At 39.5% G+C, this 24977-nt stretch overlaps 1 protein-coding gene across 3 annotated transcripts; it reads left to right on the top strand.

Annotated features, from left to right (window-relative positions):
* The first annotated feature begins 3162 nt into the window (after positions 1-3162).
* ptp4a1.S (protein tyrosine phosphatase 4A1 S homeolog) lies at positions 3163-21608 on the top strand. Of its 3 annotated transcripts, XM_018264372.2 has the most exons (6): positions 3278-3417; positions 12428-12985; positions 14602-14694; positions 18149-18279; positions 18812-18886; positions 19742-21608. In XM_018264372.2, exons 2-6 carry the CDS (start codon positions 12881-12883, stop codon positions 19857-19859), a joined length of 522 nt encoding a protein of 173 aa, XP_018119861.1. In that variant the 5' UTR covers positions 3278-3417; positions 12428-12880; the 3' UTR covers positions 19860-21608.
* The last annotated feature ends 3369 nt before the right edge of the window (positions 21609-24977 follow it).

Raw genomic sequence — 24977 nt, 5'->3', positions numbered from 1 at the left:
CACACAAACTAAGGGCACACATACAAGCCAGGTTACATCAGCCAGTGAATGAACAGAGTACTGTCTTTTACTGCCACTGTCAAGTATAGAGCTGCATTATCATACCTTCCAACATTTTGAAAATATAAAGAGGGACAAAAAGATTTGCTGAAAGTTTTTTTACCATGTCCATTTTTGTGGCTACACCCCCTAATTACCATGTTGATTTTACAAAATGTGGCAGGTTATGTAAGTTTGAACACGTTTCTGTGGTTTTAATGTGTTATTACAGTTTTGCTAATGAAGGTGTATTGCCCTTTAAGCTGCAAATCACTGTTTCCCCAAGAGACCTGCTGATCTTAAATAATTACAATTGCTTCTTTGCTTATGTTAAATTGTTACAAAAGTATCTGAGTGCAACTGGTGGCTGTTCTGGGCTCTTTGCCAAAAGCCAATTAAGTTAGAAACTTTGTATCTTTTTCTGACTGTTCAGTGCTGGAGATCAAAGAGAAAGTTGGGACATTTCAGTAACAAAGCCAGGACTGTTGGTTGAGTTGTCAAAATCGTGAAGGGAGCACACAAACTATCACAAAGTGATGGCTTATGTTAAAACATGAAAAAGGGCAATATTTACTGATATATGGTAAGATTCTGTAACAGGGCACTCATTATGATATAAATTATCAGTTGGTTAAATATTTGTAATGACTACATTGTCAGGAACCTTGTTCGGTGGTAGTACCTTGCTGACGCACAGGTGAACCCTGTGGATTCTGATGTTCACCGATGCCCTTTTGGGGCCCCGGGCTTTCTGCTGCGGAATCCAGCAAGGAAGTGCATGGAAAAACTGTAAGCGAGGTACCGGCAGGGTTGAAGAAAAGACGTAGTCGAAGTTGGGCAAAAGGATCAAGGGAGGTGGCAGAAATCATAGTCGAGAGTCAGGCAAAAAGTAAAAAAAACAGGAATTCAGTAAGAGTAATAAAGCTTAGGCAGGAACAGTAAACTGTAACCAGCTTGGGTAAATTTCAAAATGGAGACTGGGCCTTTAAGGAGTAAATTGGTGCCAAAATTCAAACCTGCGCCTACTGATTTTGTCATGACGCTGGGTGTCAGGACGGTGGGCGCCAAACGCCAGCGTCAAAGGAATTAGGCAGGCGAAAGTGCGCACCTGTGCACAGAAGATCTAAGAGAGATGCGCTGGGAGGTAAGGGAATGCTGGAATCTCCCGGCGCGTCTTACAATATTCATTCTGCAGATATAAATTTCCTTTAATAGAAAAGTATTTAGGAGTTTTTGTGGATAAAAACAATGAGTCACTCAGTGTCTTCTAAAGCAAATACTGTACTATCTTGCATAAAAATGAAAACCAATGGCAAATTGTCTCAGAATATCACTCTCTACATCATCCTAAAAGTTAACTCAAATAGAGATTGGAGAGGTGTGGTTCTTTCTCTTTTGCCTCCATCTTCTGACTTAGGTGGAAATGTCTGGGAAGCATCAACAAGGCCAAATAAAGAGTTTTGCCCTTGATGGACAACCCCTCAAGTGAAAGTGATCCGGGGCCCCAGGTTAAGTCAGATTTCAGGACTAGCTTTGTCAGAAGTAAATACTAGGAACATAAGATAGTAGGGCAAGCTAGTACAGACAGATTGTGCTCCACCTAAGGATTGATAGCTGGACGTAGCTTTCCCTTAGGTCTAACTGGCCTAAAATCAAGGGACCACAGAACTGAAGGTATCAGGAAATTGTATATCATGCCCTGAATAACTTCCGCTGGAGGGGATCTGGACCACTAGCTGGCAACCTAAATGTGTATGTTAAAAACAACCAAGCATCTTCACTGAACCCAGCTCTTCTTCTGACTGTTTCTTCTGATTGCAAATGTTACCTTGTTTTTTGTGTGGTTGAAGGTTCAATAAAACCCCTTTTGCTTTGTTTGCAAGAACCTCTGGCATCCTATTTTTATTTCTACACAGCAGTACAGAAGCAGTACAGAAGAAGAAATGCCAGGGCCTATTTTAATTCTCAGTCCGGACCTGTTTACCAGCCTGGCCGTTACAAATCATGGTTGATCCCAATGTTATTAATAGGGAAAAAAGATAAATATATACGAAGCCCGGTATTTTTTTCAGAAAAGGTGGCAAGCCTAAGGCATACCTCCCAACTGTCCCTTTTTCGGAGGGACAGTCCATCTTTTGACAGCTCAACCCGAAGTCCCTCATTTGTACTGGAAAGTCCCTCTTTTCTCTGCACTGAACAGCCAGAAAAAGAAACAAAGTTTCTCACTTAATTGGCTTTTAGCAGAGAGCCCAGAACACCTAACAGGTGCAAATAAGATACTTTATAACAATTTTGAGACACAAAAACACAGTTTAGATAAGGAGAAATATTTTCAAACTTTCATAACCTGCCAAATTTTGTAAAACAAACATGGTAATTAGGGGGGTGGCCACAGAAAGGGGCGTGGTCAAAAAATGCTGCGCTACATGCGGAAAAAAAAATTTTGTCCCTCTTTTTACTTCCAAAATGTTGGGAGGTATGCCTAAGGTGGGTGAGACCCATGTTCTACCTTTACAACAAGAGTCCTTCCAGCAAGAACTTCTACTTGCAGCAGCCCTGTTTTTTTACATGATGTGCTAGTCATAGGTGATATGTGGCAGCAATGGTCGCCCATTAATATATCGGGTATACTGCCAAAACGTAAACACAGGGACAATGAACACACGCACATTGCCATTCCCCCTTAAAGTTGTTTTCCCTGTACTTGGAGACTCCCCTCACGGCTTATAATGGTTCTTGTAGGCAGGCGTGAACAATTATTGCACAACGTCAACTATTCTGACGCACTGCGCCGACCCCTGCATAGAAATGGAGACAGAAGAAAAAAATAATGCGAGTCGTTTGTGCTCCAACAGCACGCATTCCTTTATTCCTAGTAACAGAGCCGTTACGCCGTGACTCTGTATAAATGTCATCCACATAAGGTGACTGACAGACCGATCGGATCAATTATTCCCCACCCCCATCGGTATAAGACAGAAGCTTTCAGCTTATTGAACCAGTTCACACCGGCTTTCAGCGGCGTGACGTCAATGTAGTACGTCCCTCCGTCGTACCTTATTGTGTTTTTCCTTCTGATTGGCTAGGCCGTTTTGTACGTCACGAGTGATATATAACAACGCCCTACTTACGCAGGCGGCCCGGCGTCTTTGTACTGTACGTAATCCGCGTCCCATGCTGTTTACTGGTCACGGAGAAGAACCTCGAGGAAGGAGGTTAGGGCCGTGTCAACTGAGCCCGGATCACCGTGCCCTACGCCTGGGAGACAGCAGTCTGCTATATGCGCCATCACCGCCCGCCCCATTGCTGTTCCATCGACTATTCTTAGGGACCGACTGTATGATTAAGATACAATCTTCAATGAGTAAGCATAGCCCTGTAAGTATGCTGCTGTACCTGCTCGATATCAACGGGAACTCCGTGCTTCTCCTACTTCTCTTTAACATTAGAATACAATGTACCTTTTGCGGCTGTCACGGTGATCTCAGCCGCGCTTGACTGTCACAGACAAAGGACTATGTGTGCTGCTCCGCTGTGTATGTGTTAATGGCTTCCAGTGTTGCTTTTCGGCAGACTTTTGCTTTCAAAGGGTATCCTGGTTTGGCACATTTTCTGTGTGATTTGTGATACACGTAGTTAAGCGTCAGTTCAGATCGTATCTCCCTGACGTATTTACATTTATCCCGTGATATTTGGGTTTGAGACTTCCTGTAGTATCACCGACCCCATTGGATACACTGTTGCAGTGTTTTAGCATCAACCTCGTGTTGGTGGCCTGGGTGTGGGCCATTTATGTCAATTGTAGTGAGTCTGTACTTCTTGCTGGGGAGTATTCTTGTGCCCTTTGATGGATTATGACACTGCCCCTAGGTGGTCCCTGGAGTTCATTTATCAACACTGGGCAAATATTCAAATTGCTGCATTCATTGTTTTACTTGCAGCTGGCTTTAAAGGAGAAGGAAACCCCTTGGGTGCAAAAAAACCACCCCCTCCCCTGTGTTGCCCCTCCTCCACCCTGGCCTACCTGTCCCCCCCCCCCGGCAAATGCCCCTAACTTGTTACCTCTCTACGCAGGTCCTGTCCACGGAGTTCAAAGGCACCATCTTCTCCCAAGCGGTCTTCTTCCTGCTTTGACAGCCGTTTTTGGCGCATGTGCAGTAGGAGCATTTACCGGGTACGGATCTACTGCGCATGCACCGAATGTCACGAAGTGAAATTGGAAATCTTTGTGACATTCGGCGCATGCACAGTAGATCCGTACCCGGTAAATGCTCCTACTGCATATGCGCCAAAAACGCTGGTCAAAGCAGGAAGAAGACCGATTGGGAGACGAATGCGCCTGTGAACTCCGTGGACAGGACCTGCGTAGAGAGGTGAGTAACAAGTTAGGGGCATTTGCCTGACGGGACAGGTAGGCCACGATGGAGGAGGGAGGGTTTTTGCGCACAGGGAATTTCCTTCTCCTTTAAAAAGCTAATCAATGATTGGTTGCTATAGGTAACTGTAGTTACCTATAGCAAATTTGAACCAGTGATGATAATGAGCCCCCTGTGTCTTTCATTTTGTGTCTGAGCATGCTGGGATTGTACTATAATTATGCCCTATTGTGTCTCTCCAGTGTTGACTGGTTATTCCGGATGGCCTGGTTTACTACTTTCACCTGATTTATGTCAGGGCTATTAATATGCTGGGAGTTGGACTGGGGCAGGTAGGACATTACTAGTAGATCTTAAGTTGCCTTTACTAAAGGCCCCCGTACACGCGTCGATAAATGCTGCGGACAGACAGAGTGCTTTCCCGATCGATATCTGGCCGATAGTCCGCCAGATCTCGATCGGACAGGTAAAAAAATCCTGACGGATCGTGGCCGCATGGATGCGATCAGACCAACCCCATCAGATCAATTCTGATCCGATGGTTGGGCTCTAGGGCCCACGATCAGATCGGCCCAATATCGCCCACTTCAAACTAGCGAATCTCTACATCTATGGGCACCTTTAGTGTTGGTGCAGATTTCCTAGGGAGGTGAAGCTGTACAGATGTTACATTTTTTTTTTTTTTGCATGCACATTATTATTTCAATAGTCTGTCTGCTTTTCACTCCCTATATATAGTTTATTTGCTTGGAGTTCAATAAGACGTGAAAAATTACATGTGTGTTATACAGTACAGACTGGATGATTGTCTCCTTTATATCTATGATTCATATATTTATCCCTTCAGTATGTACTATCGGATCATGTTGAGACTTGTCTATTGGGCAGTCTGACTCGTTGTACTAGGTTTGTACCTAAGGCTAAAGTCACATTGCAGCTCACAGCAAGTTGTATGATTTGGTTGTCCTTTAGAGCTTATGGAACTTTTTCTTTTGTTTATTTTACACAAGCAAAACATGGATTTCCCAGATTGCTATGGAATTTAAACTGAAGCTTAGCAGGCACATGAGCGGGACTTAAATCACAGATCTTGGTACAGCAGTGCAAGAATGAACCATGGTTAAACTCTGGTGTCCAATCAATTCTGCATTCACTTATAGCAGTACAGTTTTTTTTTATAAATTTAAAACCACTTTGTTGCATAAAAATGCACTGACAAGGACACATGGTATGTTTCAGGTTTTTATCATTCTTGCTCTTAGCCATTTATTGGATGTTTGTTCTTGCTGATAGGGACTCAAGGTTACCCAGACATTAATAGCGGAGAGGGTGTCGGTATGCAGAATTCAAAGTGGTGCTAATGGATAAAGCTGGCCATAGATATAAAGGTTTTTAAAAGATCCGATCGTCATTGTGAGACCACGATTATCTCGAAACGATCGTACAAATTGTCCATCAACTAAAAAGACCATTTGCCAGGAATACAAATGATAGCTGCCTGCTTGTCTCTGCAAACATAGATAGATTGCACTAGGACCAATAAAGATTTTTTTAACCTGGCCGATCAATTTTCTGACAGATGTCGGTCGTAAAATTGTAAGATGTACGATCATTCAAATCCCACTACCCGCACGATAATTTGGAAGGATTGGTCGGACTTCGCTAAAATCGGTCGTTAGTCAAGAAAAATCTTTGCGTCTTTGGGGACCTTAACGGTCAGCAAGGATGAGCTTTTATAATAAGGCCAACTTAACTATTCCTAAATCTTGAGTATACGCCCTGGTTTGGTCATTTGTCACTGCCCAGCTTTTTTTCCACCAATTTTATGAGTTTAATGAACTGTGCTGGGAAAAGTGCACATTGTGACACAAGGTATTGAAAAATCCGCAATCCTGCATACTGTTCAGACAAGTGATACATTGCAAAGTGTCCTGCAATTTTTTGTTTTCCCAGTCACATTTGCATTCTTTTATTGGCTTCTCTGCAAATTATATGGAGTCTGGGCTGTTATGAGCACTTTAACAAATGACCAAGTTATCCCTTTACCATGTGATGCTGTTCATTATGAGCACTGCCTAATTTAGCTGTGTTAAATTTGGCTGATCTGATAATTGCGGCCAGAAAACATTTCATAACGAGAATCTTCATCAGATGGTCTTTTTAGAATACACTGAGCAGTGATTCAGATTAGAAGAAAGGAGGTTCCTATATAATATTTTAAAAGTTTTGTCAGTAAGAGCTGTTAAGTTGTGGAACTCTCTCCCTGAATCCTTACTGGCAAGTACATTAGTTAGCTTTAATAAGTTGAGTGGCTTTTTAGCAAGTGAGAAAATACAGGGTTAATTAAATTTGCCCTTACAACAAACGTTATCTAAAAAACTGGTCTGATTGCCTCAGAGGGGGAAAAAAACATTCATTCCTGAGTGATGGTAAATTGAAAAGACTACAGATTTTTCACCTTCCTGTTGATCAACTAGCAGTTAGACTGCTTTCATTAGACCAAACGTTTTAACTATATGGCCATTTATTTTTCAATCCACTTACTATTTTATGTAATCAGAGCATCAATCTCCGCAGGAACTTAGCGGAAGGCTTCTTATAAGTGCTAGAAAACCAGCAGGTGTGTTAATAAGCAACTCTTTACAGAGACACTGGGTAATATAAGTACATCAAGTAATATCGTACATTAAAACCAGTAAGAGCTGCTTATGTTAGGGGCATTAAGAAAAGTAACACATTTTATTGCAAGTGAGAGGGTTACCCAGAAATGTGTTCTATCATTTCTGCAGTCCATAATTGGCATGGGGCAACAGCCTGTGTCTCCTTTCTATTTGTGTTATCTAATGGGGGATATATTGCCATTGGCTTGGGGCCCCTAACCCCCTCTGTTCATACTGGCCCCCTTTTTTCCTGGGCATCACCTAAAGTTATGCCACAGCAAAGGGAGATTCCCATTACCGTTATTGTTTCCTGTAATTGTTTCGCAATCTGAGAAGAGGCTGCCCCTGTTGCCGCTTTTGTTTGTTGGAAGATTCTGTCCTTTGAAAATACATTTTGTGATAGAAGAATCTTCAACAATAAACACTGATCAGTGCAAACACTTATTTGGTTTATTGCTAATGAAACTAAAGCTGCTTCTGTCAGAACATTCCCTTCTTCTGATAATTTCTTAGGCATATCAACACATTATTGCCACAGTTTGCACTAGTCTGCCTTCTAACAAGTGGCTTCAACTTTTCCATAACACAGACATAATGTGTGGCCTAATAAAACAATATTTAAATTGTATATTTTGGATTAATAATTTTTACATTCTATTTCTAGGCATTAAAGGAGAAGGAAAGCCAAAAGTTATGCACTACCTTTCTGAATAGCTCTCATACTGATGCCTTAGATCGCTATAGTTTCAGGTCCCCTATATATATGTATGTATGTATCTCTATCTACATCAAAACAAAAAAGTCCAGACCAACGTAGTGAATAAAAGAAAATATCATCATTTCATCATCATCATTTATTTATATAGCGCTGTCAAGATACGCAGTGCTTTACTGCAGTTATAGCAAACAGGGAATAAATGGTGGCTAACAGACAAGGATTACAGAGTACAATGGGGTTTACAAACTAAAAGGTTAGGGTACAATTGAGACATTAGGATTATATAAACACTTTGTCATTTTTGATACAGCAATGATTAATTAAGGTACAACGAATAGGCCTCTTTAAACAGATGGGTCTTTAAGGAGCGCTTGAAAGTTTGGAAGGAAGGAGAAAGTCTGACAGCTTGTGGCAGAGAGTTCCAGAGAAAAGCAGAAGCCCGAGAGAAGTCTTGTAGACGAGAATGGGCAGAAGTGACCAGAGGAGAAGTGAGGCGAAGATCAGAAGCAGAGCGTAGGTTTCGTGAAGGAGTGTATTTGGAGATTAGAGATGAAATATAGGGAGGGGTTTCATTATTAAGGGCCTTGAATGTGAGTGTAAGTAATTTGAATTTGATTCTAGAAGAGATTGGGAGCCAGTGAAGGGACATACAAATGGGAGCAGCTGATGTTGAGCGGCGAGCTAGATGAATGAGTCTAGCGGCCGCGTTTAGAACAGATTGGAGTTGTGAAAGGTGACTTGTTGGAATACCTGTGAGGAGTAAGTTGCAGTAATCAAGGCGGGAGATGATGAGAGACTGAATCAGTGTTTTAGTTGATTCTGAACTGAGATAGGGTCGTATTCGAGCAATGTTGCGCAGTTGAATACGGCAAGATTTTGCAAGTGTTTGAATGTGTGGTGAAAAAGACAGATGAGAGTCTAAGATAACTCCTAGGCAGCGTGCCTGTGTGGTGGAATGAAAGGTGGTGTTGTTTACGGTGAGTGATATCTGAGGGACAGGGGAAGATCTTGGAGGAAATATGATGACTTCTGTTTTAGAAAGGTTCAGTTTCAGGTGGCGCTGTGACATCCAGGAGGAGACAGCAGAAAGACAGTCTGTGACTTGGGAAAGGACAGAATTAGAAAGATCAGGAGTAGACAAGTAGAGTTGGGTGTCATCAGCATAAAGGTGATACTGAAGTCCAAATGACTGAATGAGTTTTCCTAGTGAAGTTGTATAGAGCGAGAACAGCAGGGGGCCAAGAACAGAGCCTTGAGGAACTCCAACAGAGAGTGGGAAAGTAGTAGAAGTAGAGTTAGAGAAGGAAACTTTAAAGGAACGGTCAGACAGATAAGATGTAAACCATGAAAGAGCAGTGTCCCGAATGCCAGCTGAGTGTAGAATGTCAAGGAGGAGTGTGTGGTCAACTGTGTCAAAGGCTGCAGAGAGATCTAGTAGAATTAGAATGGAATAATGACCTTTAGACTTTGCCAATAGAAGATCATTGGTTACTTTGGTGAGGGCAGTTTCAGTCGAGTGTGATGGGCGGAAGCCAGATTGCAAGGGGTCGAGGAGGGAGTTGTGAGTGAGATGCTGGATCAGGCGTTTATAAACAAGCCTTTCTAGTAATTTGGAGGCGAATGGAAGAAGGGAGACCGGTCGATAGTTAGTGGGAGAGCTGGGATCAAGGGAAGGTTTTTTGAGGATAGGAGTGATTAGTGCTTGTTTGTATAATGATGGAAAGGTACCAGTAGAGAGTGAAAGATTAAATAGGTGGGTAAGTGCAGGAGAGAGTGTATCAGAGATTGGGTGGAGAAGGCGAGAAGGTATGGGGTCAAGGGAGCAGGTGATATATAAATATTGCTTTATAAGAAACTCTGCAACGTTTCGAAGCTCCCGCTTCTTTATCAAGCAGTATACATCAAAGTGACATCACATCCTATATAAAGGCTATGCCTTAACACACCTGACACGTGAAACAAATCAAAGCTAATCCAATCAGGATCCTAGGAACTGTAAATCAGGTTCCACCCATATTATATGCATCGCATTTTTTGTTATGGCTTTTGAACATCATATAGAATTTAGTAATGGGTGGAGGGCACACCAATTCAGCAAATGCTGTAGGTAAACAGTGCAAGAGGTGCAAACATCAAAAGGGTACCCCTACAATGGGTACCCCACAACGTAACAATATATAGATAGGTATGCACACTCAAAAGAAGGCAAGTATGGTATATTTACTTATTACTCTTATTAAGAATTTTGATGTGAGTCGTAGGACCTCAGCCTGTGTACCTATATGAGTTTACTATATAGTAATGTTTTTCTGATGTTTTTAATAATTGTTTTTAACCTTATTTATATGTTACTATTTCTACTATCTTCACAGATCATATACGAAATGAGTGATGGATTATCCATTGAATTTTTGTGTCCTCCTATTAACCTCACCAAAGGTTTATTTTTTTAAAAAAAACGAAAAAACGAGGAAATATGTTAATGAGCACTGTCACTTTAAATATATTGCACTGACCACGGGTCTGTTTTTATATTGTTTAATATTAGATTGCACAATATGGACTGTTTTATAATATTGATTGTCACTATAATGAACTAATGAAAGATGATTGGTTACTATATGTATTTTTATGAACAAATCTTTTTACATGAATTCCCTACATATGATTGGACACATTGAGACACATGATTATAAGCACATACTAACTTTAGAGGTCATATGACCCAGGTCATCGATTATACACATTGGACACATTGAGACACATGATTATAAGCACACACCCACTTTAGAGGTCATATGACCCAGATCATCGATTGGATACATTGAGACACATGATTATAAGCACATACCCACTTTTGAGGTCATATGACCAACTTTATCGATTTTATTATATGCAATGGTATAAATCAATCAATTCTGCACACAAGCACTTTAGAACATATATTTATATGTTTTATCTATATGATAAATTGTTTTTTTGTTTTGATCTGTGATTAATTAGTAGTATGGTTTATATCCTGTGTTGCTGGATGACATTTGGTTGCTATGTGAACTATCGTGAGTTACCCCATGTTTTGGTTACCTAGCGACAGAGTAAACATGAGCGCATGCTTTCCCTGTAGTGCAGGCAAGTACAATGAATATAGAGAGCCGTGTTGCTAAGCGGATGACTCATCCGCGGAAGTGACATAGGCGGAAGTGACGTCACACACCATGTGGTAATTGAACAGGGTATTTATAGCTCCACACGATAGGGCAAACGTCAGAATCCCCTTGACAAAGGCTTACGCCGAAACGTTGGGGCCATTCTCATACTGGTGGTAGGTGTATCTGCTCCTTGCTGTATAATTGTAATACTTACTGTTTACTGTTATGTAATTGTGGCTATGTTTAAACGTTAGGTATATACCATGTAAGCTTATGTATTGTATTATACAGGCCTACTATTGTGGCTTTGTGTGTATTATTTGCATAAACAAGTAAAACTTTATTTTAAATATACCATACTTGCCTTCTTTTGAGTGTGCATACCTATCTATATATTGTTTTGAACATCATATCACATATTACAATTGTCATATTACAGCATATGTCATTATTAAGTATATAACAATATTGAAACCACTAGTAGAACTAACTAGCTACATCTAGATACAATGTGTGTTAAAGGCAACATAGACCCAAACCACACCCATAAGTAACAATATTATATAAAGGCATACAGGTCATTCCCTATTAAGACCCTTGGGATGCAGTGTTTGTAAAGTATTGGATTCATATATATATATATATATATATATATATATATATATATATATATATATATATATATATATATATATATATATATATATATATATATATATATATATATATATATATATATATATATATATATATATATATATATATACACACACACACACATAGTAAATTGATCGTCTTCTTTAAAGCTTGCTTTGCAGAACGCAGCCGCCATCTTGCTTAAGTAATGGAGACTTCTTTTTCCTCCTTAATGCTACTGCGCATACGCAAAAAATCTTTACCCCTGACCCCAGATGCATGTCATAGATGACGTAGCGCTCAAGCGAAAACTGTCCCTGCTCGGCTCGCAGAATAAGCAATTGCAAAGTACGTGAATGCAAAGGATCGCTCACTTGTCTCCACAGAGACGCGATGCTTGCAGCTGATTGGCTGGGGGGTGTGTTCCAAGGGGTCAACAATGACGCATGCCTAGCTCCATTTGCACGCTCGTCATTGTTGAAGGGAGGAAAGCATGCGCAGTACTATAGAATTTAGCATAATGAGACTGAAGGCTGCCTTGGGCACTGTAGGAAGCGCAATGAAAAATCAGTGACGTCACTGTAGTCCTGTACTCGCATTCTCAGCAGTGCAAATTTCCTACTGCTAGACACCAGGATCAAAGGATTAACTCTGCTCTGTGTTTGGTATAACAGCCTTATCATACAGCTTTATTTAATTTTTAGCTTTCGTTGTCCTTTAACAATGGTATGACCTTAATGTGTTCACTTTAGAAATATCTGCTTATAAGATTTATAAATGCACCGGCTATTATTCATATTTTAGGTTTATTAAAAGGGCATGTTTTCCTCTCCTCTTTTTCAACAGCAGTTCTGTGGTGTTTTTGGTCACACATTTATGGAGTTTCTGAAGGGCAGTGGAGACTACTGCCAGGCACAGCATGAGCTCTATGCTGACAAGTGAACTCTAGAAGAAATTCATTACTACTCCATCAAGAAACCCCCCTAAGAGCAGTCAGCCTGTACAAGAAGTGTTGGATTAAAACTGAATTTGACAGAGCACTTTGATTAAGGGGCTGAAATCTGGATGGGGTAAATCTCGGTGCACTGCATTTCTTTTGCCTCAGTATTACTGATTTGAAGATTTGCTGCTTCTCATAAGGAGGTCCATTTCGCTTCCATCCAAGCAAGCACTGGGAATCTTCACGTAGAGTGAAGTTTTCAGTTACAAGCATAATTTCTTTTGATTAACTTTTTGTTGCCCCCAAACAATTTTTTTTTTTTTTTTTTTTTTTTTTTACGTGCTCATTTAATACAAGTTAAAATGGCCAGAATGAACCGCCCAGCTCCAGTGGAGATAACCTACAAGAACATGAGATTCCTTATAACACACAACCCAACCAATGCAACTCTAAACAAGTTTATAGAGGTAAGACACAGTGAACTTGCTTTGCCGTCAAAACCGGAAGTTCAGTGTCAAACATAATGCAGCAGTAATATACCTTGGTAAATAATGTGTATATGGATTTTGTTTTTTAGCTTCGGTTTTATATATCATTGGTTCTCTGTCAAACACCTTTATGTGGAGTTTGCAGCCTTAACAAGCTCATTTAGTTCTAGTTAATTTTGGTCTTAAAGGAGACCGATACAGCTGGGAAAATAAGTATTGAACACGTCAACGTTTTTCTCAGTAAACCTATTTCTAATGGGGCTATTGACATGAAATTTACACCAGATGACGGTAACAACGCGAATAATCCACGCATACAAAGAACTCAAAACAAACAAGTCCATAAATTAAGTTGTGTAATAAAAGGGAATAACACAAGGAATAATTATACACATGAAGCAAAGGAGGCGCAAAAAGGCATGGAAAGCCAATAAACCTGCTGAAATCTGTCTGAAAGCAATTCTGTGCAAATTGATATTGGCCGGTTTAGTCTTTATTAATGGCCTGGCTTATAAAAAGGTTTCTCATTATCTGGGTAACACACAAGAAGCATCTCAAGAGGGGTAAACGCAAAGCTCTCAAGACCTTTGCAACCTTATTGTTGCAGAAATATATTTGCTGAAAAATTGTGTTCAATACTTTTCTTCCCCACTGTAGTGTAGCAAAAAATCCCTCTGTTCTTGTAGGCAATAATGAATATCTGATGCTCGTTTTGGGCAAAAGATTATCATTAACTTGGCTTTTAGGGTAGGATTTCACGGACGATTTCTGCACGATCCGACGCACTGTGCAAAGACGCAGGCATCCCGTCAGATGCGACAGAAACAAGGTAAGTATTGGCGATGTCGGATGAAGTCGTAGCGTTGATCCAACTGCATCTGCATCCGACAGTCCTGTCGCGTCAGATCAACGTTGTGACACCATCTGACAATCCATTTGCTTACCTAATTTCCATCGCATCCGATTTGATGCCTGCGTCTTTGCGCAGCGCGTCGGATCTTGCGGAAAAAGTCTGAAGTCCTACCCTTATTGGAGCTCCTTATAGATCTGCTTCATTCTCCAATTGTACTTGACAGAAGCACTGTAGAAGGGGTATAGCTGATCACAGCCCTGCAGTTGCACAAGCAAAGACAGACTTTGGTTCCCTATCAGATCCACCTGGGTACAGAGTGCAACAGGCTCCCCTGCACAGCTTGAGAAAAGAGGTGGTTAAAAATGGAACAGTTTGAAAAAGCCCTTCCTTATTCACCTGTTTGTGTCATGCCATTGTGTTATTTGGAGGGTATCACATAAGCCCGGAAAATGCTTGAGGCTGTCCAGTTGCTGATTCAAAGCTGTAATTTTGCATTTACCAGAAAGCAAAAAGCTTAATATTCATTGGCCATGGGAATAGTTTTTACCCGAATTGCTTGGTTCTACCCAATAAAAATATTTTTTATTAAAATTAATTTTAAATGAGGTAATGGTACTGGGTAAAGGATTGCTTGTAGAATGCTCTTTACCAGCAAAGAAAGGGTTATAGGTTTTGATCTCCAAAAGAAATGCAACTTTTAAGAATTTCAATATTAACATTATTCTCCTCATATCTCTTATAGGAGCTTAAGAAATTTGGCGTTACAACCTTAGTAAGAGTGTGTGAAGCCACTTATGACACTGCTCTGGTTGAAAAGGAAGGAATTCAAGTTTTGGTGAGTAAATTGCAAAGCTGTACAAAGGCAGTTCTTTGTTGGCTTATAGCAGTGTTTCAGTAATGGCAAACTGATTTTTACATTGTAGCTTTATCTACTCGTTTGTTATTTTTAAAAGTTGGGATTTATGCTTTTGTAAAAGCATTTTGCTTTTGTAAGAGGTCAGTTAAGAACTAAAGCGCAGTGAAAAATGTGTTGGTCAAAGTAAAAAATAGTTCAAAACAGCCACCTGTAGGAATAGCAGTCCCGCTTAAACACCGACCCTTGGTTTATATAGAAACAAAAATGTCCAGCACTAACAGTATTGAGTCCCAAAGTCCTCTGTTAAACTTTCAAGCCACAGTCTCTTAGGAGTGTTTTTTTTTCCAGTTCCTTCTTCCAGTCACTTGGTGATCCTCCATATAGTTGCAGCTCAGTATTGAAAACAGTCACTTTCCCAGCTCCTCACACATTCACAGTCCCAAACTGGGAAAGCTGTTTTAAATTGGCCCACCCGAGTCCAAGAAAACCAGGACCGGCTACATGGCCCAGAACCATTCTGACAGAAACCTGGGACAAACATGAACTGTGTCCAGGACTTTCCCAGTTATTCTGTCAGCCATTCTGTTACAGTGGTTATTAGTAAGCCACTTTATCATGTCTCCATCTTCACAGGTTTATAACAATGGTAGACATTTTCCTCTAATCGATGCTGGCTACTTGATAAGGAAATGATGCTAAAAAAATAATACATAGAATTATATTTCTCCACAATACAGACACTTCATTCTGCGTAAGAAACTACACCAGTAGCCTGTTCTCTGCATTGTCGACTCTACATTAATATACCTCAGAAAATCAAACTTCAGATCCATAAATGCCTTCAGGCCACTTCATGGTATGAGGACAGAATGTGTCCTTGCCAGTTAGAGGGATGTGTGCACTGTGTTTAGCAAAGTTCTGGTCTCTAAGAGAATTAGCTTATGTTTCATATTGTGTTAACTCCAACTTATTTTTCTTTTAATCTTTAAAGGACCAGTAAAAAAAATTAGTATACATAGAAAAAAAAACCACCAAGACAAATTAAACTTTAAAATCGCAAAGCCTTTATTTAGAAATAACTTACCGAAACTCCTCTTCTGCTCCTCTTCAGGAAAGACAATCCATCATGCGGCGCTCGATTTCTCCTCCCTGGCTATCTGAAAGCAGGGAAGAGAAATCGAGCGCCGCACGATGGATTGCCCAATGACTTTATATAGCAGAGTTTCGGTAAGTTATTTCTTAATCAGTAACATAAATAGAGGGGGCGGGACGTGCAGCCTGGCCCCTGCCCCCCTCCGTACGCCATTTTCTGCCGCTGGAGTCAGTGGCACGCAAGCCGGTAGTTACGCCACTGTTCTTAATAAAGACTTTGTGATTTTAAAGTTTAATTTGTCTTGGTGGTTTTTTTCGATATATACTAACATTTTTTTTAAAATGTTACTGGTCTTTTAATATGTTAAAGGGGCTGTTTGCCTTCCAAAAACTTTTTTTCAGTTGAGTTGTTTTCAGATTGTTCTTCATACACTTTTTTTTTTTTTTTTTTTTTTTTCTTTTTTTTAATTGCTTTCCATCTTTTATTTTTTACCAGTTTCCCAAAATGTAAGTTTAAATTTTAATGTTTGAGTCTCTAGTGTCTCCGTCTGGCGGCTCCGTGATCCAGGAGCATTCTGAACTGTTACAATTTGATACATTTAGTTGATACAATTAGTTGATACATTTCTCAGTAGCATCTGTGGAACATTAGCAGCTATTGTATCCATTCTAACAGCTGCCTTTAAAGGGGAACTCTGGCTTCCAAATCAAAATTTGAGGCCCATATAACACAGAAACCCCAAATATACCCATAACAGTTTCCAGTTTCTATGAAAAGCTCTTCAATTGTTGGGCTTGGAGGATGCAGGCTGAAGACAGCTGGCTATTGATACAAAATAACAGTAGTCAGCCAGCTCAGCATAGTAGTCAGAAAGATCAGCAGGAGAGCAGAGTGCTAGGCTACAGTACTGTCCGAAACTATTAAAAACCTTGAAAAGTCTTCATATTTTTTAATTGATGTGTATTGCAAAGTTGCTTGGTATTGTTTACTTTTCAAAAAGCTTAAGTTATGTTCCCCTTTAATGAAACTCAGGGATTCTGCTCAGCAGGGACAAAGATAGCACATGTATAAACTATGTATCAATTTAGAACGGTTAAAGAGTCAGCCCCCCCTCCCCCAAAGCTGCTTCGACTTCCACTTTTTTTTTCAATTGAGTTTAGAATGTTCCACAAAAATAGACTTTTTTTTTTCAATTACCTTCCATTATTTATTTTTTACTGTTTTTCCAAAGTCTAAGTTTAAAGTATTAATTAATGTTGCAGTCTCTGGTGTTTCAGTCTGGTAGCTCATTAATTCAGGTACAGACTCTAAACTGTTACAATTTTGCAACATTTACTTGATACATTTCTCAGCAGTATCTCTGGAGTGTTGGCAACTATTGTATCAATTCTAACAGCTGCCTATAATGAAACCCAGGGTTTCTTCTTGGCAGGGACAAAGATAAGAAATGTATCAACTAAATGTGTCCATTTAGAACAGTTTACAGGGTTGGCGACCCCCCCAGGGCTGCTTCAGAAGGTGAAACATTACACTTTACACTTCAATAATAGAAAAATGGCCACACATAGAAAATAGAAAGTCATTGGAAAGTAGTTATCTCTGGTGATCTATCTGAAAACAACTAGTGGTTTGAAGGTGAACCACACCTTTAAGATAAAATAAAAGCTTTACATAACTAATACTGTCAGATGTGAGGTTTCCTCTGCCGTCATTTATTTACATCTGCTGGGAAAATGCCTTATGCCTTTTAAATTGACTTGTCACTGCACTTAAGGGCAGGTTTTGGCCCCTAAAGTCTTGTGTTGACGTTGACAGTGACACATGGCAATGGTTTTTTCACAAAGGAAAAAATGCCATGCTTGACAATTCACAAGTTTTGCTGAAAGTCTGAAGAATACTTCTATCCTTAATTATTCTGTACAGTGCACTGCATCGAAGAATGTGGCCAGTGTTGCCTCTCACCATTTAAAAGTGAAGTAGTAGTAGTGAAGAACTTGGCACCAGAAACCTGCCAAGCCAATATTTGCAATGTAGATTATGCTCTCTGTTCCAGACAGCTGCTAACCACCACCACATGCCAAATAACAGGTTGAGGTTTTTACCTTAAATTTTCCAAAATATGCAAAACAAGAAGGTTGCTGTTATGTCAGTGTACATAGAATAAGCATTATTTTTTTGGCCGGTCCTCTGATACATACAAGCTCAACTCATTCTTGCTCTGTCTGTTATTGCTCCTGTTGAATATTTACAGTAAACCTATTCTCCAGATCTTAATATGCCCAAGCATAGGTTTGCATATTTTAACATTTCCAATGAAATTCTTACTTTTTTGTTTTGTAGGATTGGCCATTTGATGATGGTGCACCTCCATCCAACCAAATAGTAGATGATTGGTTAAACCTTCTGAAAGTGAAATTCCGTGAAGAGCCTGGTTGCTGTATAACAGTTCATTGTGTTGCTGGCCTTGGCAGGTAGGTGTTGTATTCTTTCTCAACTTTAAACTTATTATGCACATGGGGGAGTATATCCTTGGAAACAGGTGATAAATTGCACCAGTGTTGCTTAAGTCTGATAATGGTACAATCAAAGGCGGGCGGTGCTCTAACTCACGGCTTGTTGTAGCGTCAGGTACAAGAACCCAACTCCAAGAAACACATGTTGCAGCTGGTTTATTGTGGCACAATATCCACTTTTCACAGGATTCGTGGTGCTGCAGCATGTGTTTCTTGGAGTTAAGTCTAATAATGGTTTACTTATGCAACCCAACTGGTTGCTAATTACTATTGAGAACTGCTTTGTGTGCCCTTACCCTATGGCCCCAGCTTTGACTGCTTCATTTGCACCCACCCCACTGATCAGATCCTTAGGTGCAGATGTCTGGCTTTAGTGAAATCAAATGCAAAGAATATTTATTTCATGAAACGGTAAAGAAAATAAAAACACTTTCTGAATGTTGGTTAAAACATCAGTAACACTAACTGAATTTAACTTGTCATTTTACAGAGCTCCAGTTCTTGTTGCTCTTGCACTCATTGAAAGTGGAATGAAGTATGAAGATGCAGTGCAGTTTATAAGGCAGTAAGTATTTAAATTTTAATTTATTTGCAAAATACTTTCAAACAAACTGCTAAAAATCTGTGTGAGGTTGTACCCAATAAGTATTTGTGTTTACATGCAATTCTCTTCACCCCTCAATTCACTGTGTGCAAATTATTGTACATTGCTCTGGCCCATTAGTAGTCTAAAGGTGCTCTAGCAAACCATTTTCATTTCAAGCCAGTTCCTGGAGCTGATTTTTGAAATTGTCAGCTAAAAATTTCCAATTTTCCCTATAGGAAAGGCTAATTTCACACCAAAACTATCAGATTTAAAAACAGGGCTGTTGCTGCCAAGAAATTTTATTTGCTGGGTAGATACTTTAGATCATTACTACATGCTAGCTTGATATCCTTAGTTTTCACCGGGTCAGTGTAAATAGCCATGGAAAAGATCATGTACCAGCTACAGTATTAGTTGTGCACAAGTAGGGTGTTAGTCAGAGCAGTGCATTGTAGCATATTTTTCTCTAACTGCATTGTACCCATATACAGTCTAGCCAGGCATGACACATAGCGGTATATTTATCAAAGAGTGAAGTTAGAGATAACCACAGTCCTCTAGCGTGAAATACCACCTCTCCATTAATTTCTATGGGATTTTTAAAGGCGTATTTATTAAAGGGTTAAAGTAAAAGTTCACCGTTTGATAAATTTTAAAAAGCCCATAGAAATGAATGGAGAGAGGCAGTATTTCACGCTACCTGACTGGTTATCTCTAACTTCACGCTTTGATAAATATACTCCAAGGGCTTTTGTAGTAACATGGTTTTTTTTTTTTTTTTTTTATATTAAAGACCTTTGCTTTCTAAAGCTCATCTGTAATGTGTTTTTATAGGAAAAGACGCGGAGCCTTCAACAGTAAGCAGCTGCTTTACTTGGAGAAATATCGTCCCAAGATGCGTTTACGTTTTAAAGAATCCAACGGACACCGAAATAACTGTTGCATTCAGTGAATTAGCATTCCAGAATACACTTCGGGGAAACAAAAATGAAGACCTGTGCCGATTTTGTGCTTCTAGTCCATATTTATAGGTCAAGTGAAGCTTACTTAGTATGAACATGAGTAGGTCACAATCCTAGTGGTACTGCGACTGCTGTTACTACATAGAATAAAATTCCCGTAATTGAGCTTAATGCATTTGCTTGTCTGTGTCCCTCCTTGTTACAATCATGCAATGTTTATGATTTTTTTTTTTTTTTTAAATCTCTGCATTTTTTTCAAACTTTGCAAATGCCAACATTTTTAATGTGTAGTTTTCCACATCCTTCCTAACAGTTTTAATAATTCAAACTGCCACAAATTAACATGGGCATTTGGTTCATGATTGGCTGGCTGCTCACTGTATGTTTACATCTTCTCCCACATCAGTGGCGTAACTTGATGTTGCTGGGCCCCACAGCAAATTAATTTTAGGGCCCCCAACATATCCAGTGTTTGTCCTGTTTTACTAATATATGTTCAAATTGCTCATCAATGAGAGCCTCATGGGGCCCCCTGTACCTCCTGGGCCCCCCTGCAGCCGCAGGGTCTGCTTCCTCTGTAGTTACGCCCCTGCCCACAGTTTTTGTAATATCAAGATTTGCTCAGCAATGTTTTGCCCCACCTTTGTTTTCTGCTTCTTTTCGTGGATTGCCAACCTATGACTTGGTAGCCCTAATACTAACCACCCTGGTTTAATATTTAAGCACACCAGTTATCCTGTACAAGTTTTCGGACAAAGCCTTACAGTTTGATGTTTGTACCCGTTATATGGAGGGCCTAATATGTGCTATATCCCCGTGCCCTAATAGTCAAATGTTGCCTTTGTCTTGTGCAGGAAGTATAGAATATAACTGTTGTGTTTTTTTTTTTTTTGGTAAATATTTTTAAAATGTAAATTCTTATCATACAGTTTTTGAACGTATCATTTATTTTATTATGATACATTTGGAGAATTGCTGTTCAACAATTGCTCTGTAATTCCTTGATTTCCCTTCCTAAAGTTCTGCTACTTCCAAGGCAGAGCTCAGTCTGTATTTTGTATGCTTTTTGAGCTGTGTAAGTTGATATTTGGACACTTGATTTGTTTTATTATGTAATTGATAAAAATGGTGGACTGTATTGTTAGCGCAACCATATATTTATACTGTCTTGGAAATGTGTGATGTTAGTTCTGTGGGAGAATAAGTTACCAGTGTTCACCAGCTTGTAAATCTATAGTATGAGAGCTTAAACATCAAAATAAAGAGGGAAAATAAATGGCTATTATTGTATGCATTTGGAGTTGTACATTCCTATACCATCCCTTGTTTAGCACCATTTTACAATGTTAATTCTCCTAACAAATCTTCATTAAAAGATACCTCACCCACAGCTTTGTAAGCCCACCACCTTTGTAATGCAGTCTTACTGATTTCTAGTACAGTAGTTTGGTTACTGATTATTTTTATGGGGTCTAGACTACCAAGTTATGGGGCCAAACCTCCATTGAGATTTGACACTGGGTATTGACTACAGACTAAACACCGTTTAGCATTTATTGCTGTAGATGTTGCTAGCAATATAAAATAATTGCATATAGAATTGGATGTTACCATTTCTGTCTGTCACCCCTGGCCACAGCCAGGATCAAGAATGGTAGCTACAGGCTTAAAGGGGTTGTCTGTGCTTTGTACAGCTGTGTCCGATAGTATACCAGAAATAAAGTGTTTGGTTTTTTACAGTTGCTTTCTAATTTTTTATTTTTGACCTTTTTCTAAAATTGTAGAATGTCAACACAAAATATATTTTTTGCCTAATAAAAGAAACCCCAATTCTAAGCAACTTTGCAATATACATGCATTACAAATTTTGATATTTGTGTAAAAGTATTGCTAGCAGTGTTTCTCTTTCTAGCCTTTGCCCAATGGCCCAGACTGTTGAAACAATGTATGACAAGGCAGCTTATTAACAGACTTGTCTTTGCTGGGGAACTAAGACTAGCAACATTGTTTAAAAGGTAACAGCTAGAAATTAAGCAAATGCTACTTTAAAAAGCAACCGTGTTTTACAATTATTAAAAAGCAATAAAAATGTTTTAATGTATATTGGATAGTTGCGAAGAAATGGGTTTTGCTTTATTAGGCAAATTTTTATTTTGGGGTTCACCTGCCCTTTAAACAGTTATGTTGCTCTCACTGGTGTCAGTTTAGGACTCTAGGTGCTGATTCTGAACTGTTACAATTTGCTACATTAGTTGATACATTTAGCAGTATCTGTGGCAAGTTAATAACTATTGTATTGATGTGACCAGAAACTCAGATTCTGCTCTGTAATGTCTAAAAGATAAGAAATACTAATGTATATTAAATTAGTTCAGTGACCCCCACCCACCCAAAACTGCAAAAATAAAGAACAGAAAGTATTTAAGAAAATGTGTTATTTCTTCTCAAAACAACTGAACTGGAACAAAAAGGATTTGGAAGGTAAAGAATTAGTTTAAGCTACATGCACGGAGGTGGCTCTTTGCTAGAGGTATCCTTTTCAAATGTTGTCCAATTTGTACACTGGTTTGCAGATGGATTAGGTGGAGGGGGGGGGAAATTGCAAACACTGACAATGCGCTGACTCTGTAAAGCAGTAAAAGGTATTTGTGTATCTACGTCAGCATTTAGCCATAGTTCCTGAATAGCTAAACACACAAAAGAAACTAGACCTTTTACAAATCAATCTGCCCTCTGACCTGCACTGTTGAAAGTTGCACAAACATCAAGGTTCACTTGTGTATGTATCCTATATGTGCCTCCTGCATACAGACATTGCTCTTCTACTGTTACATACCTGTCCTGCAAAATATTCTGCTGTTTAAAGCTGCCTTCAAAAGTCTTCTTTTTTTTTTTTTTTTTTTTTTTTGAAAAAAAAAATTATATTTCACTATGCCATTTGTCACCAAAAGTCAGAAGTCAGATTGTATTAGGCTAAAAAGATATTCTAATCATGCAAAACAGATGTCACCCAAGGCAAAATTTGTGTTGTAACTCTAACATGTACAGCAGACCTAGAAATAAAGGGGAGGTTCATATTTAAATTAAATTTTAGTATGTTAGAGTGGCTAATTCCAAGCAACTTTTCAATAGGTCTTTGTTATATATTTTTTGCTGTATAGTTTTTTAACTTCAAACTCTTTCCAGCTTTCAAATGGGGGTCACTGACCCCATTAAAAATACTCTGTAAGGCTACAAATGTAATGTTATTGCTACTTTTTATTACTCCTGTTTCTATTTAGACCCTCTATTATTCATATTCCAATCTCTTATTTAAATCATTCATCATTTAATGGTTGCTAGGGTAATTTGCAACTGGAGATCCGCTGAATAAAAATCTAAACTCAAACCACAAGTAATAAAAACTACTACAGAAGTTCCCTTACAGTAAAGGGCAGATTTATCAAAGGTTGAAGTGAATTATTCAAATTAAAAAAACGTAGAATTTCAAAGTATTTTTTGGGTACTTCGACCATCGAATAGGCCAAATTTGACTTTGATTCTAATTGAAAATAGTTTGAATATTCGACCATTCAAAAAATTGAAGTACTGTTTCTAGGCTTGTCAAGGGATCACATTCAAAATGTTGTCCTGGTGAATGGCATTATGAATGGCATTATGAGCAGCAATCAGCATGGCGAATTTGATTGCTTTTTATGGCGAGGTAAGTAAGATGCTGGACAGTGGCGGGGCAGTAGTGATCTATTTGGATTTTACCAAAGCATTTGATACCATGTCCAACAAACTGCTTTCTAAACGAAGGTATTTTGTGCTTAATGAAGTTGTTTGCACATGAATAAAAAAACTCTACAGGATCAGGTACAGAGGGTGGTTGCTAAGTGGCAAATGAGATTCAATGATGATAAATGTAAAGTCATGCACCTGGGATGTAAAAATATCCAAGCCGCTTATACCTTTAATGGGACTGCACTAGGCAAATCCATTATGGAAAAGGACCTTGGAGTCCTTGTAGATGAGAAACTTGGCTGTAGCACACAATGCCAGTCAGTGGCATCAAGGGCAAATAAGGTCTTGAGCTGTATTAAAAGGGGCATTGATTTACAGGAGGAGGGGTCATTCTTCCACTGTAAGGCCCCATCTAGAATATGCTGTACAGTTTTGGTCTCCAGTGCTCAATAGGACATTATTGTATTAGAGAGGATACAGAGAAAGGCAACTACAGTGGCGGAACTGCAGGGGGTGCGAGCGGGCCAGGGCCCGCACCCCCTCAGGGCCCCCGGCAGCTCACACACCACTGACAAATGCGGCCATACGGAGGGGGGTGGGGCCTGGCTGCGTGTCACGCACCAGGGCCCGCCCCCCTCTAGTGATGCTACTGGGCAGATAAGCCGGTAAAAGGCATGGAAAATCTTAGCTGTGAGGAAAGACTGGCCAAGTTGGGGATGTTCACGCTGGAGAAAAGCGCTTAAGAGCAGTGTTGGACTGGCCCACCGGGATACGGTGGGCCCAAGTGTCAGTGTACCCTCATGCTGCTAAACATTTGGCATAATTTATGGTCAATTATTATTTCTATGAGAACAAAGAGGCTAAATAGATGAATTAATAGATTATAGTATTATAGTATATTAAGAAATATATACTAGGAGAATAGAGGTTGAGTGACGGGAGGAAGAATAATAATACTGAGAGTGGGCCCCTGGCCTAAGGTTTTTAGGTGGGCCCCTGGTGTCCCAGTCCGACACTGTTTAAGAATTGATATGATAACTATATATAAATATATATGGGGATCGTATAATAATCTCTCTAATGCTTTATTTACCAGTAGGTCTTTCCAGCTGACACAAGGTCACCCATTCTAATTAGAAGAAAAGAGGTTCCGCCTAAATATTTGGAAGGGGTTTTTTTTTACAGTGAGAGCTGTGAAGATGTGGAATTCTCTCCCTGAATCAGTTGTACAGGCTGATACATTAGATAGCTTTAAGAAGGGGTTGGATTGCTTTTTAGCAAGTGAGGGAATACAGGGTTATGGAAGACTAGACATTAAGCCCGTTAAATTAACGGGCGCTAGAACATATGTAGTCAAACATTCGCCAGAGACGGTAAAGAGG

This window comes from Xenopus laevis, chromosome 5S (genome assembly GCF_017654675.1).
Source record: "Xenopus laevis strain J_2021 chromosome 5S, Xenopus_laevis_v10.1, whole genome shotgun sequence".
NCBI lineage: Eukaryota > Metazoa > Chordata > Amphibia > Anura > Pipidae > Xenopus > Xenopus laevis.
This window is presented reverse-complemented; position numbering and strand designations above follow the sequence as displayed.

Excerpts from the sequence above, each read along its gene's own strand:
- ptp4a1.S (XM_018264370.1), top strand. The coding sequence starts at position 3,214 with ATGCTGTTTACTGGTCACGGAGAAGAACCTCGAGGAAGGAGGTTAGGG. Across the intron at positions 14,695-18,148 it reads AGGAAGGAATTCAAGTTTTG|GATTGGCCATTTGATGATGG; the intron begins GTGAGTAAATTG and ends TTTGTTTTGTAG. Across the intron at positions 18,887-19,741 it reads GCAGTGCAGTTTATAAGGCA|GAAAAGACGCGGAGCCTTCA; the intron begins GTAAGTATTTAA and ends GTGTTTTTATAG.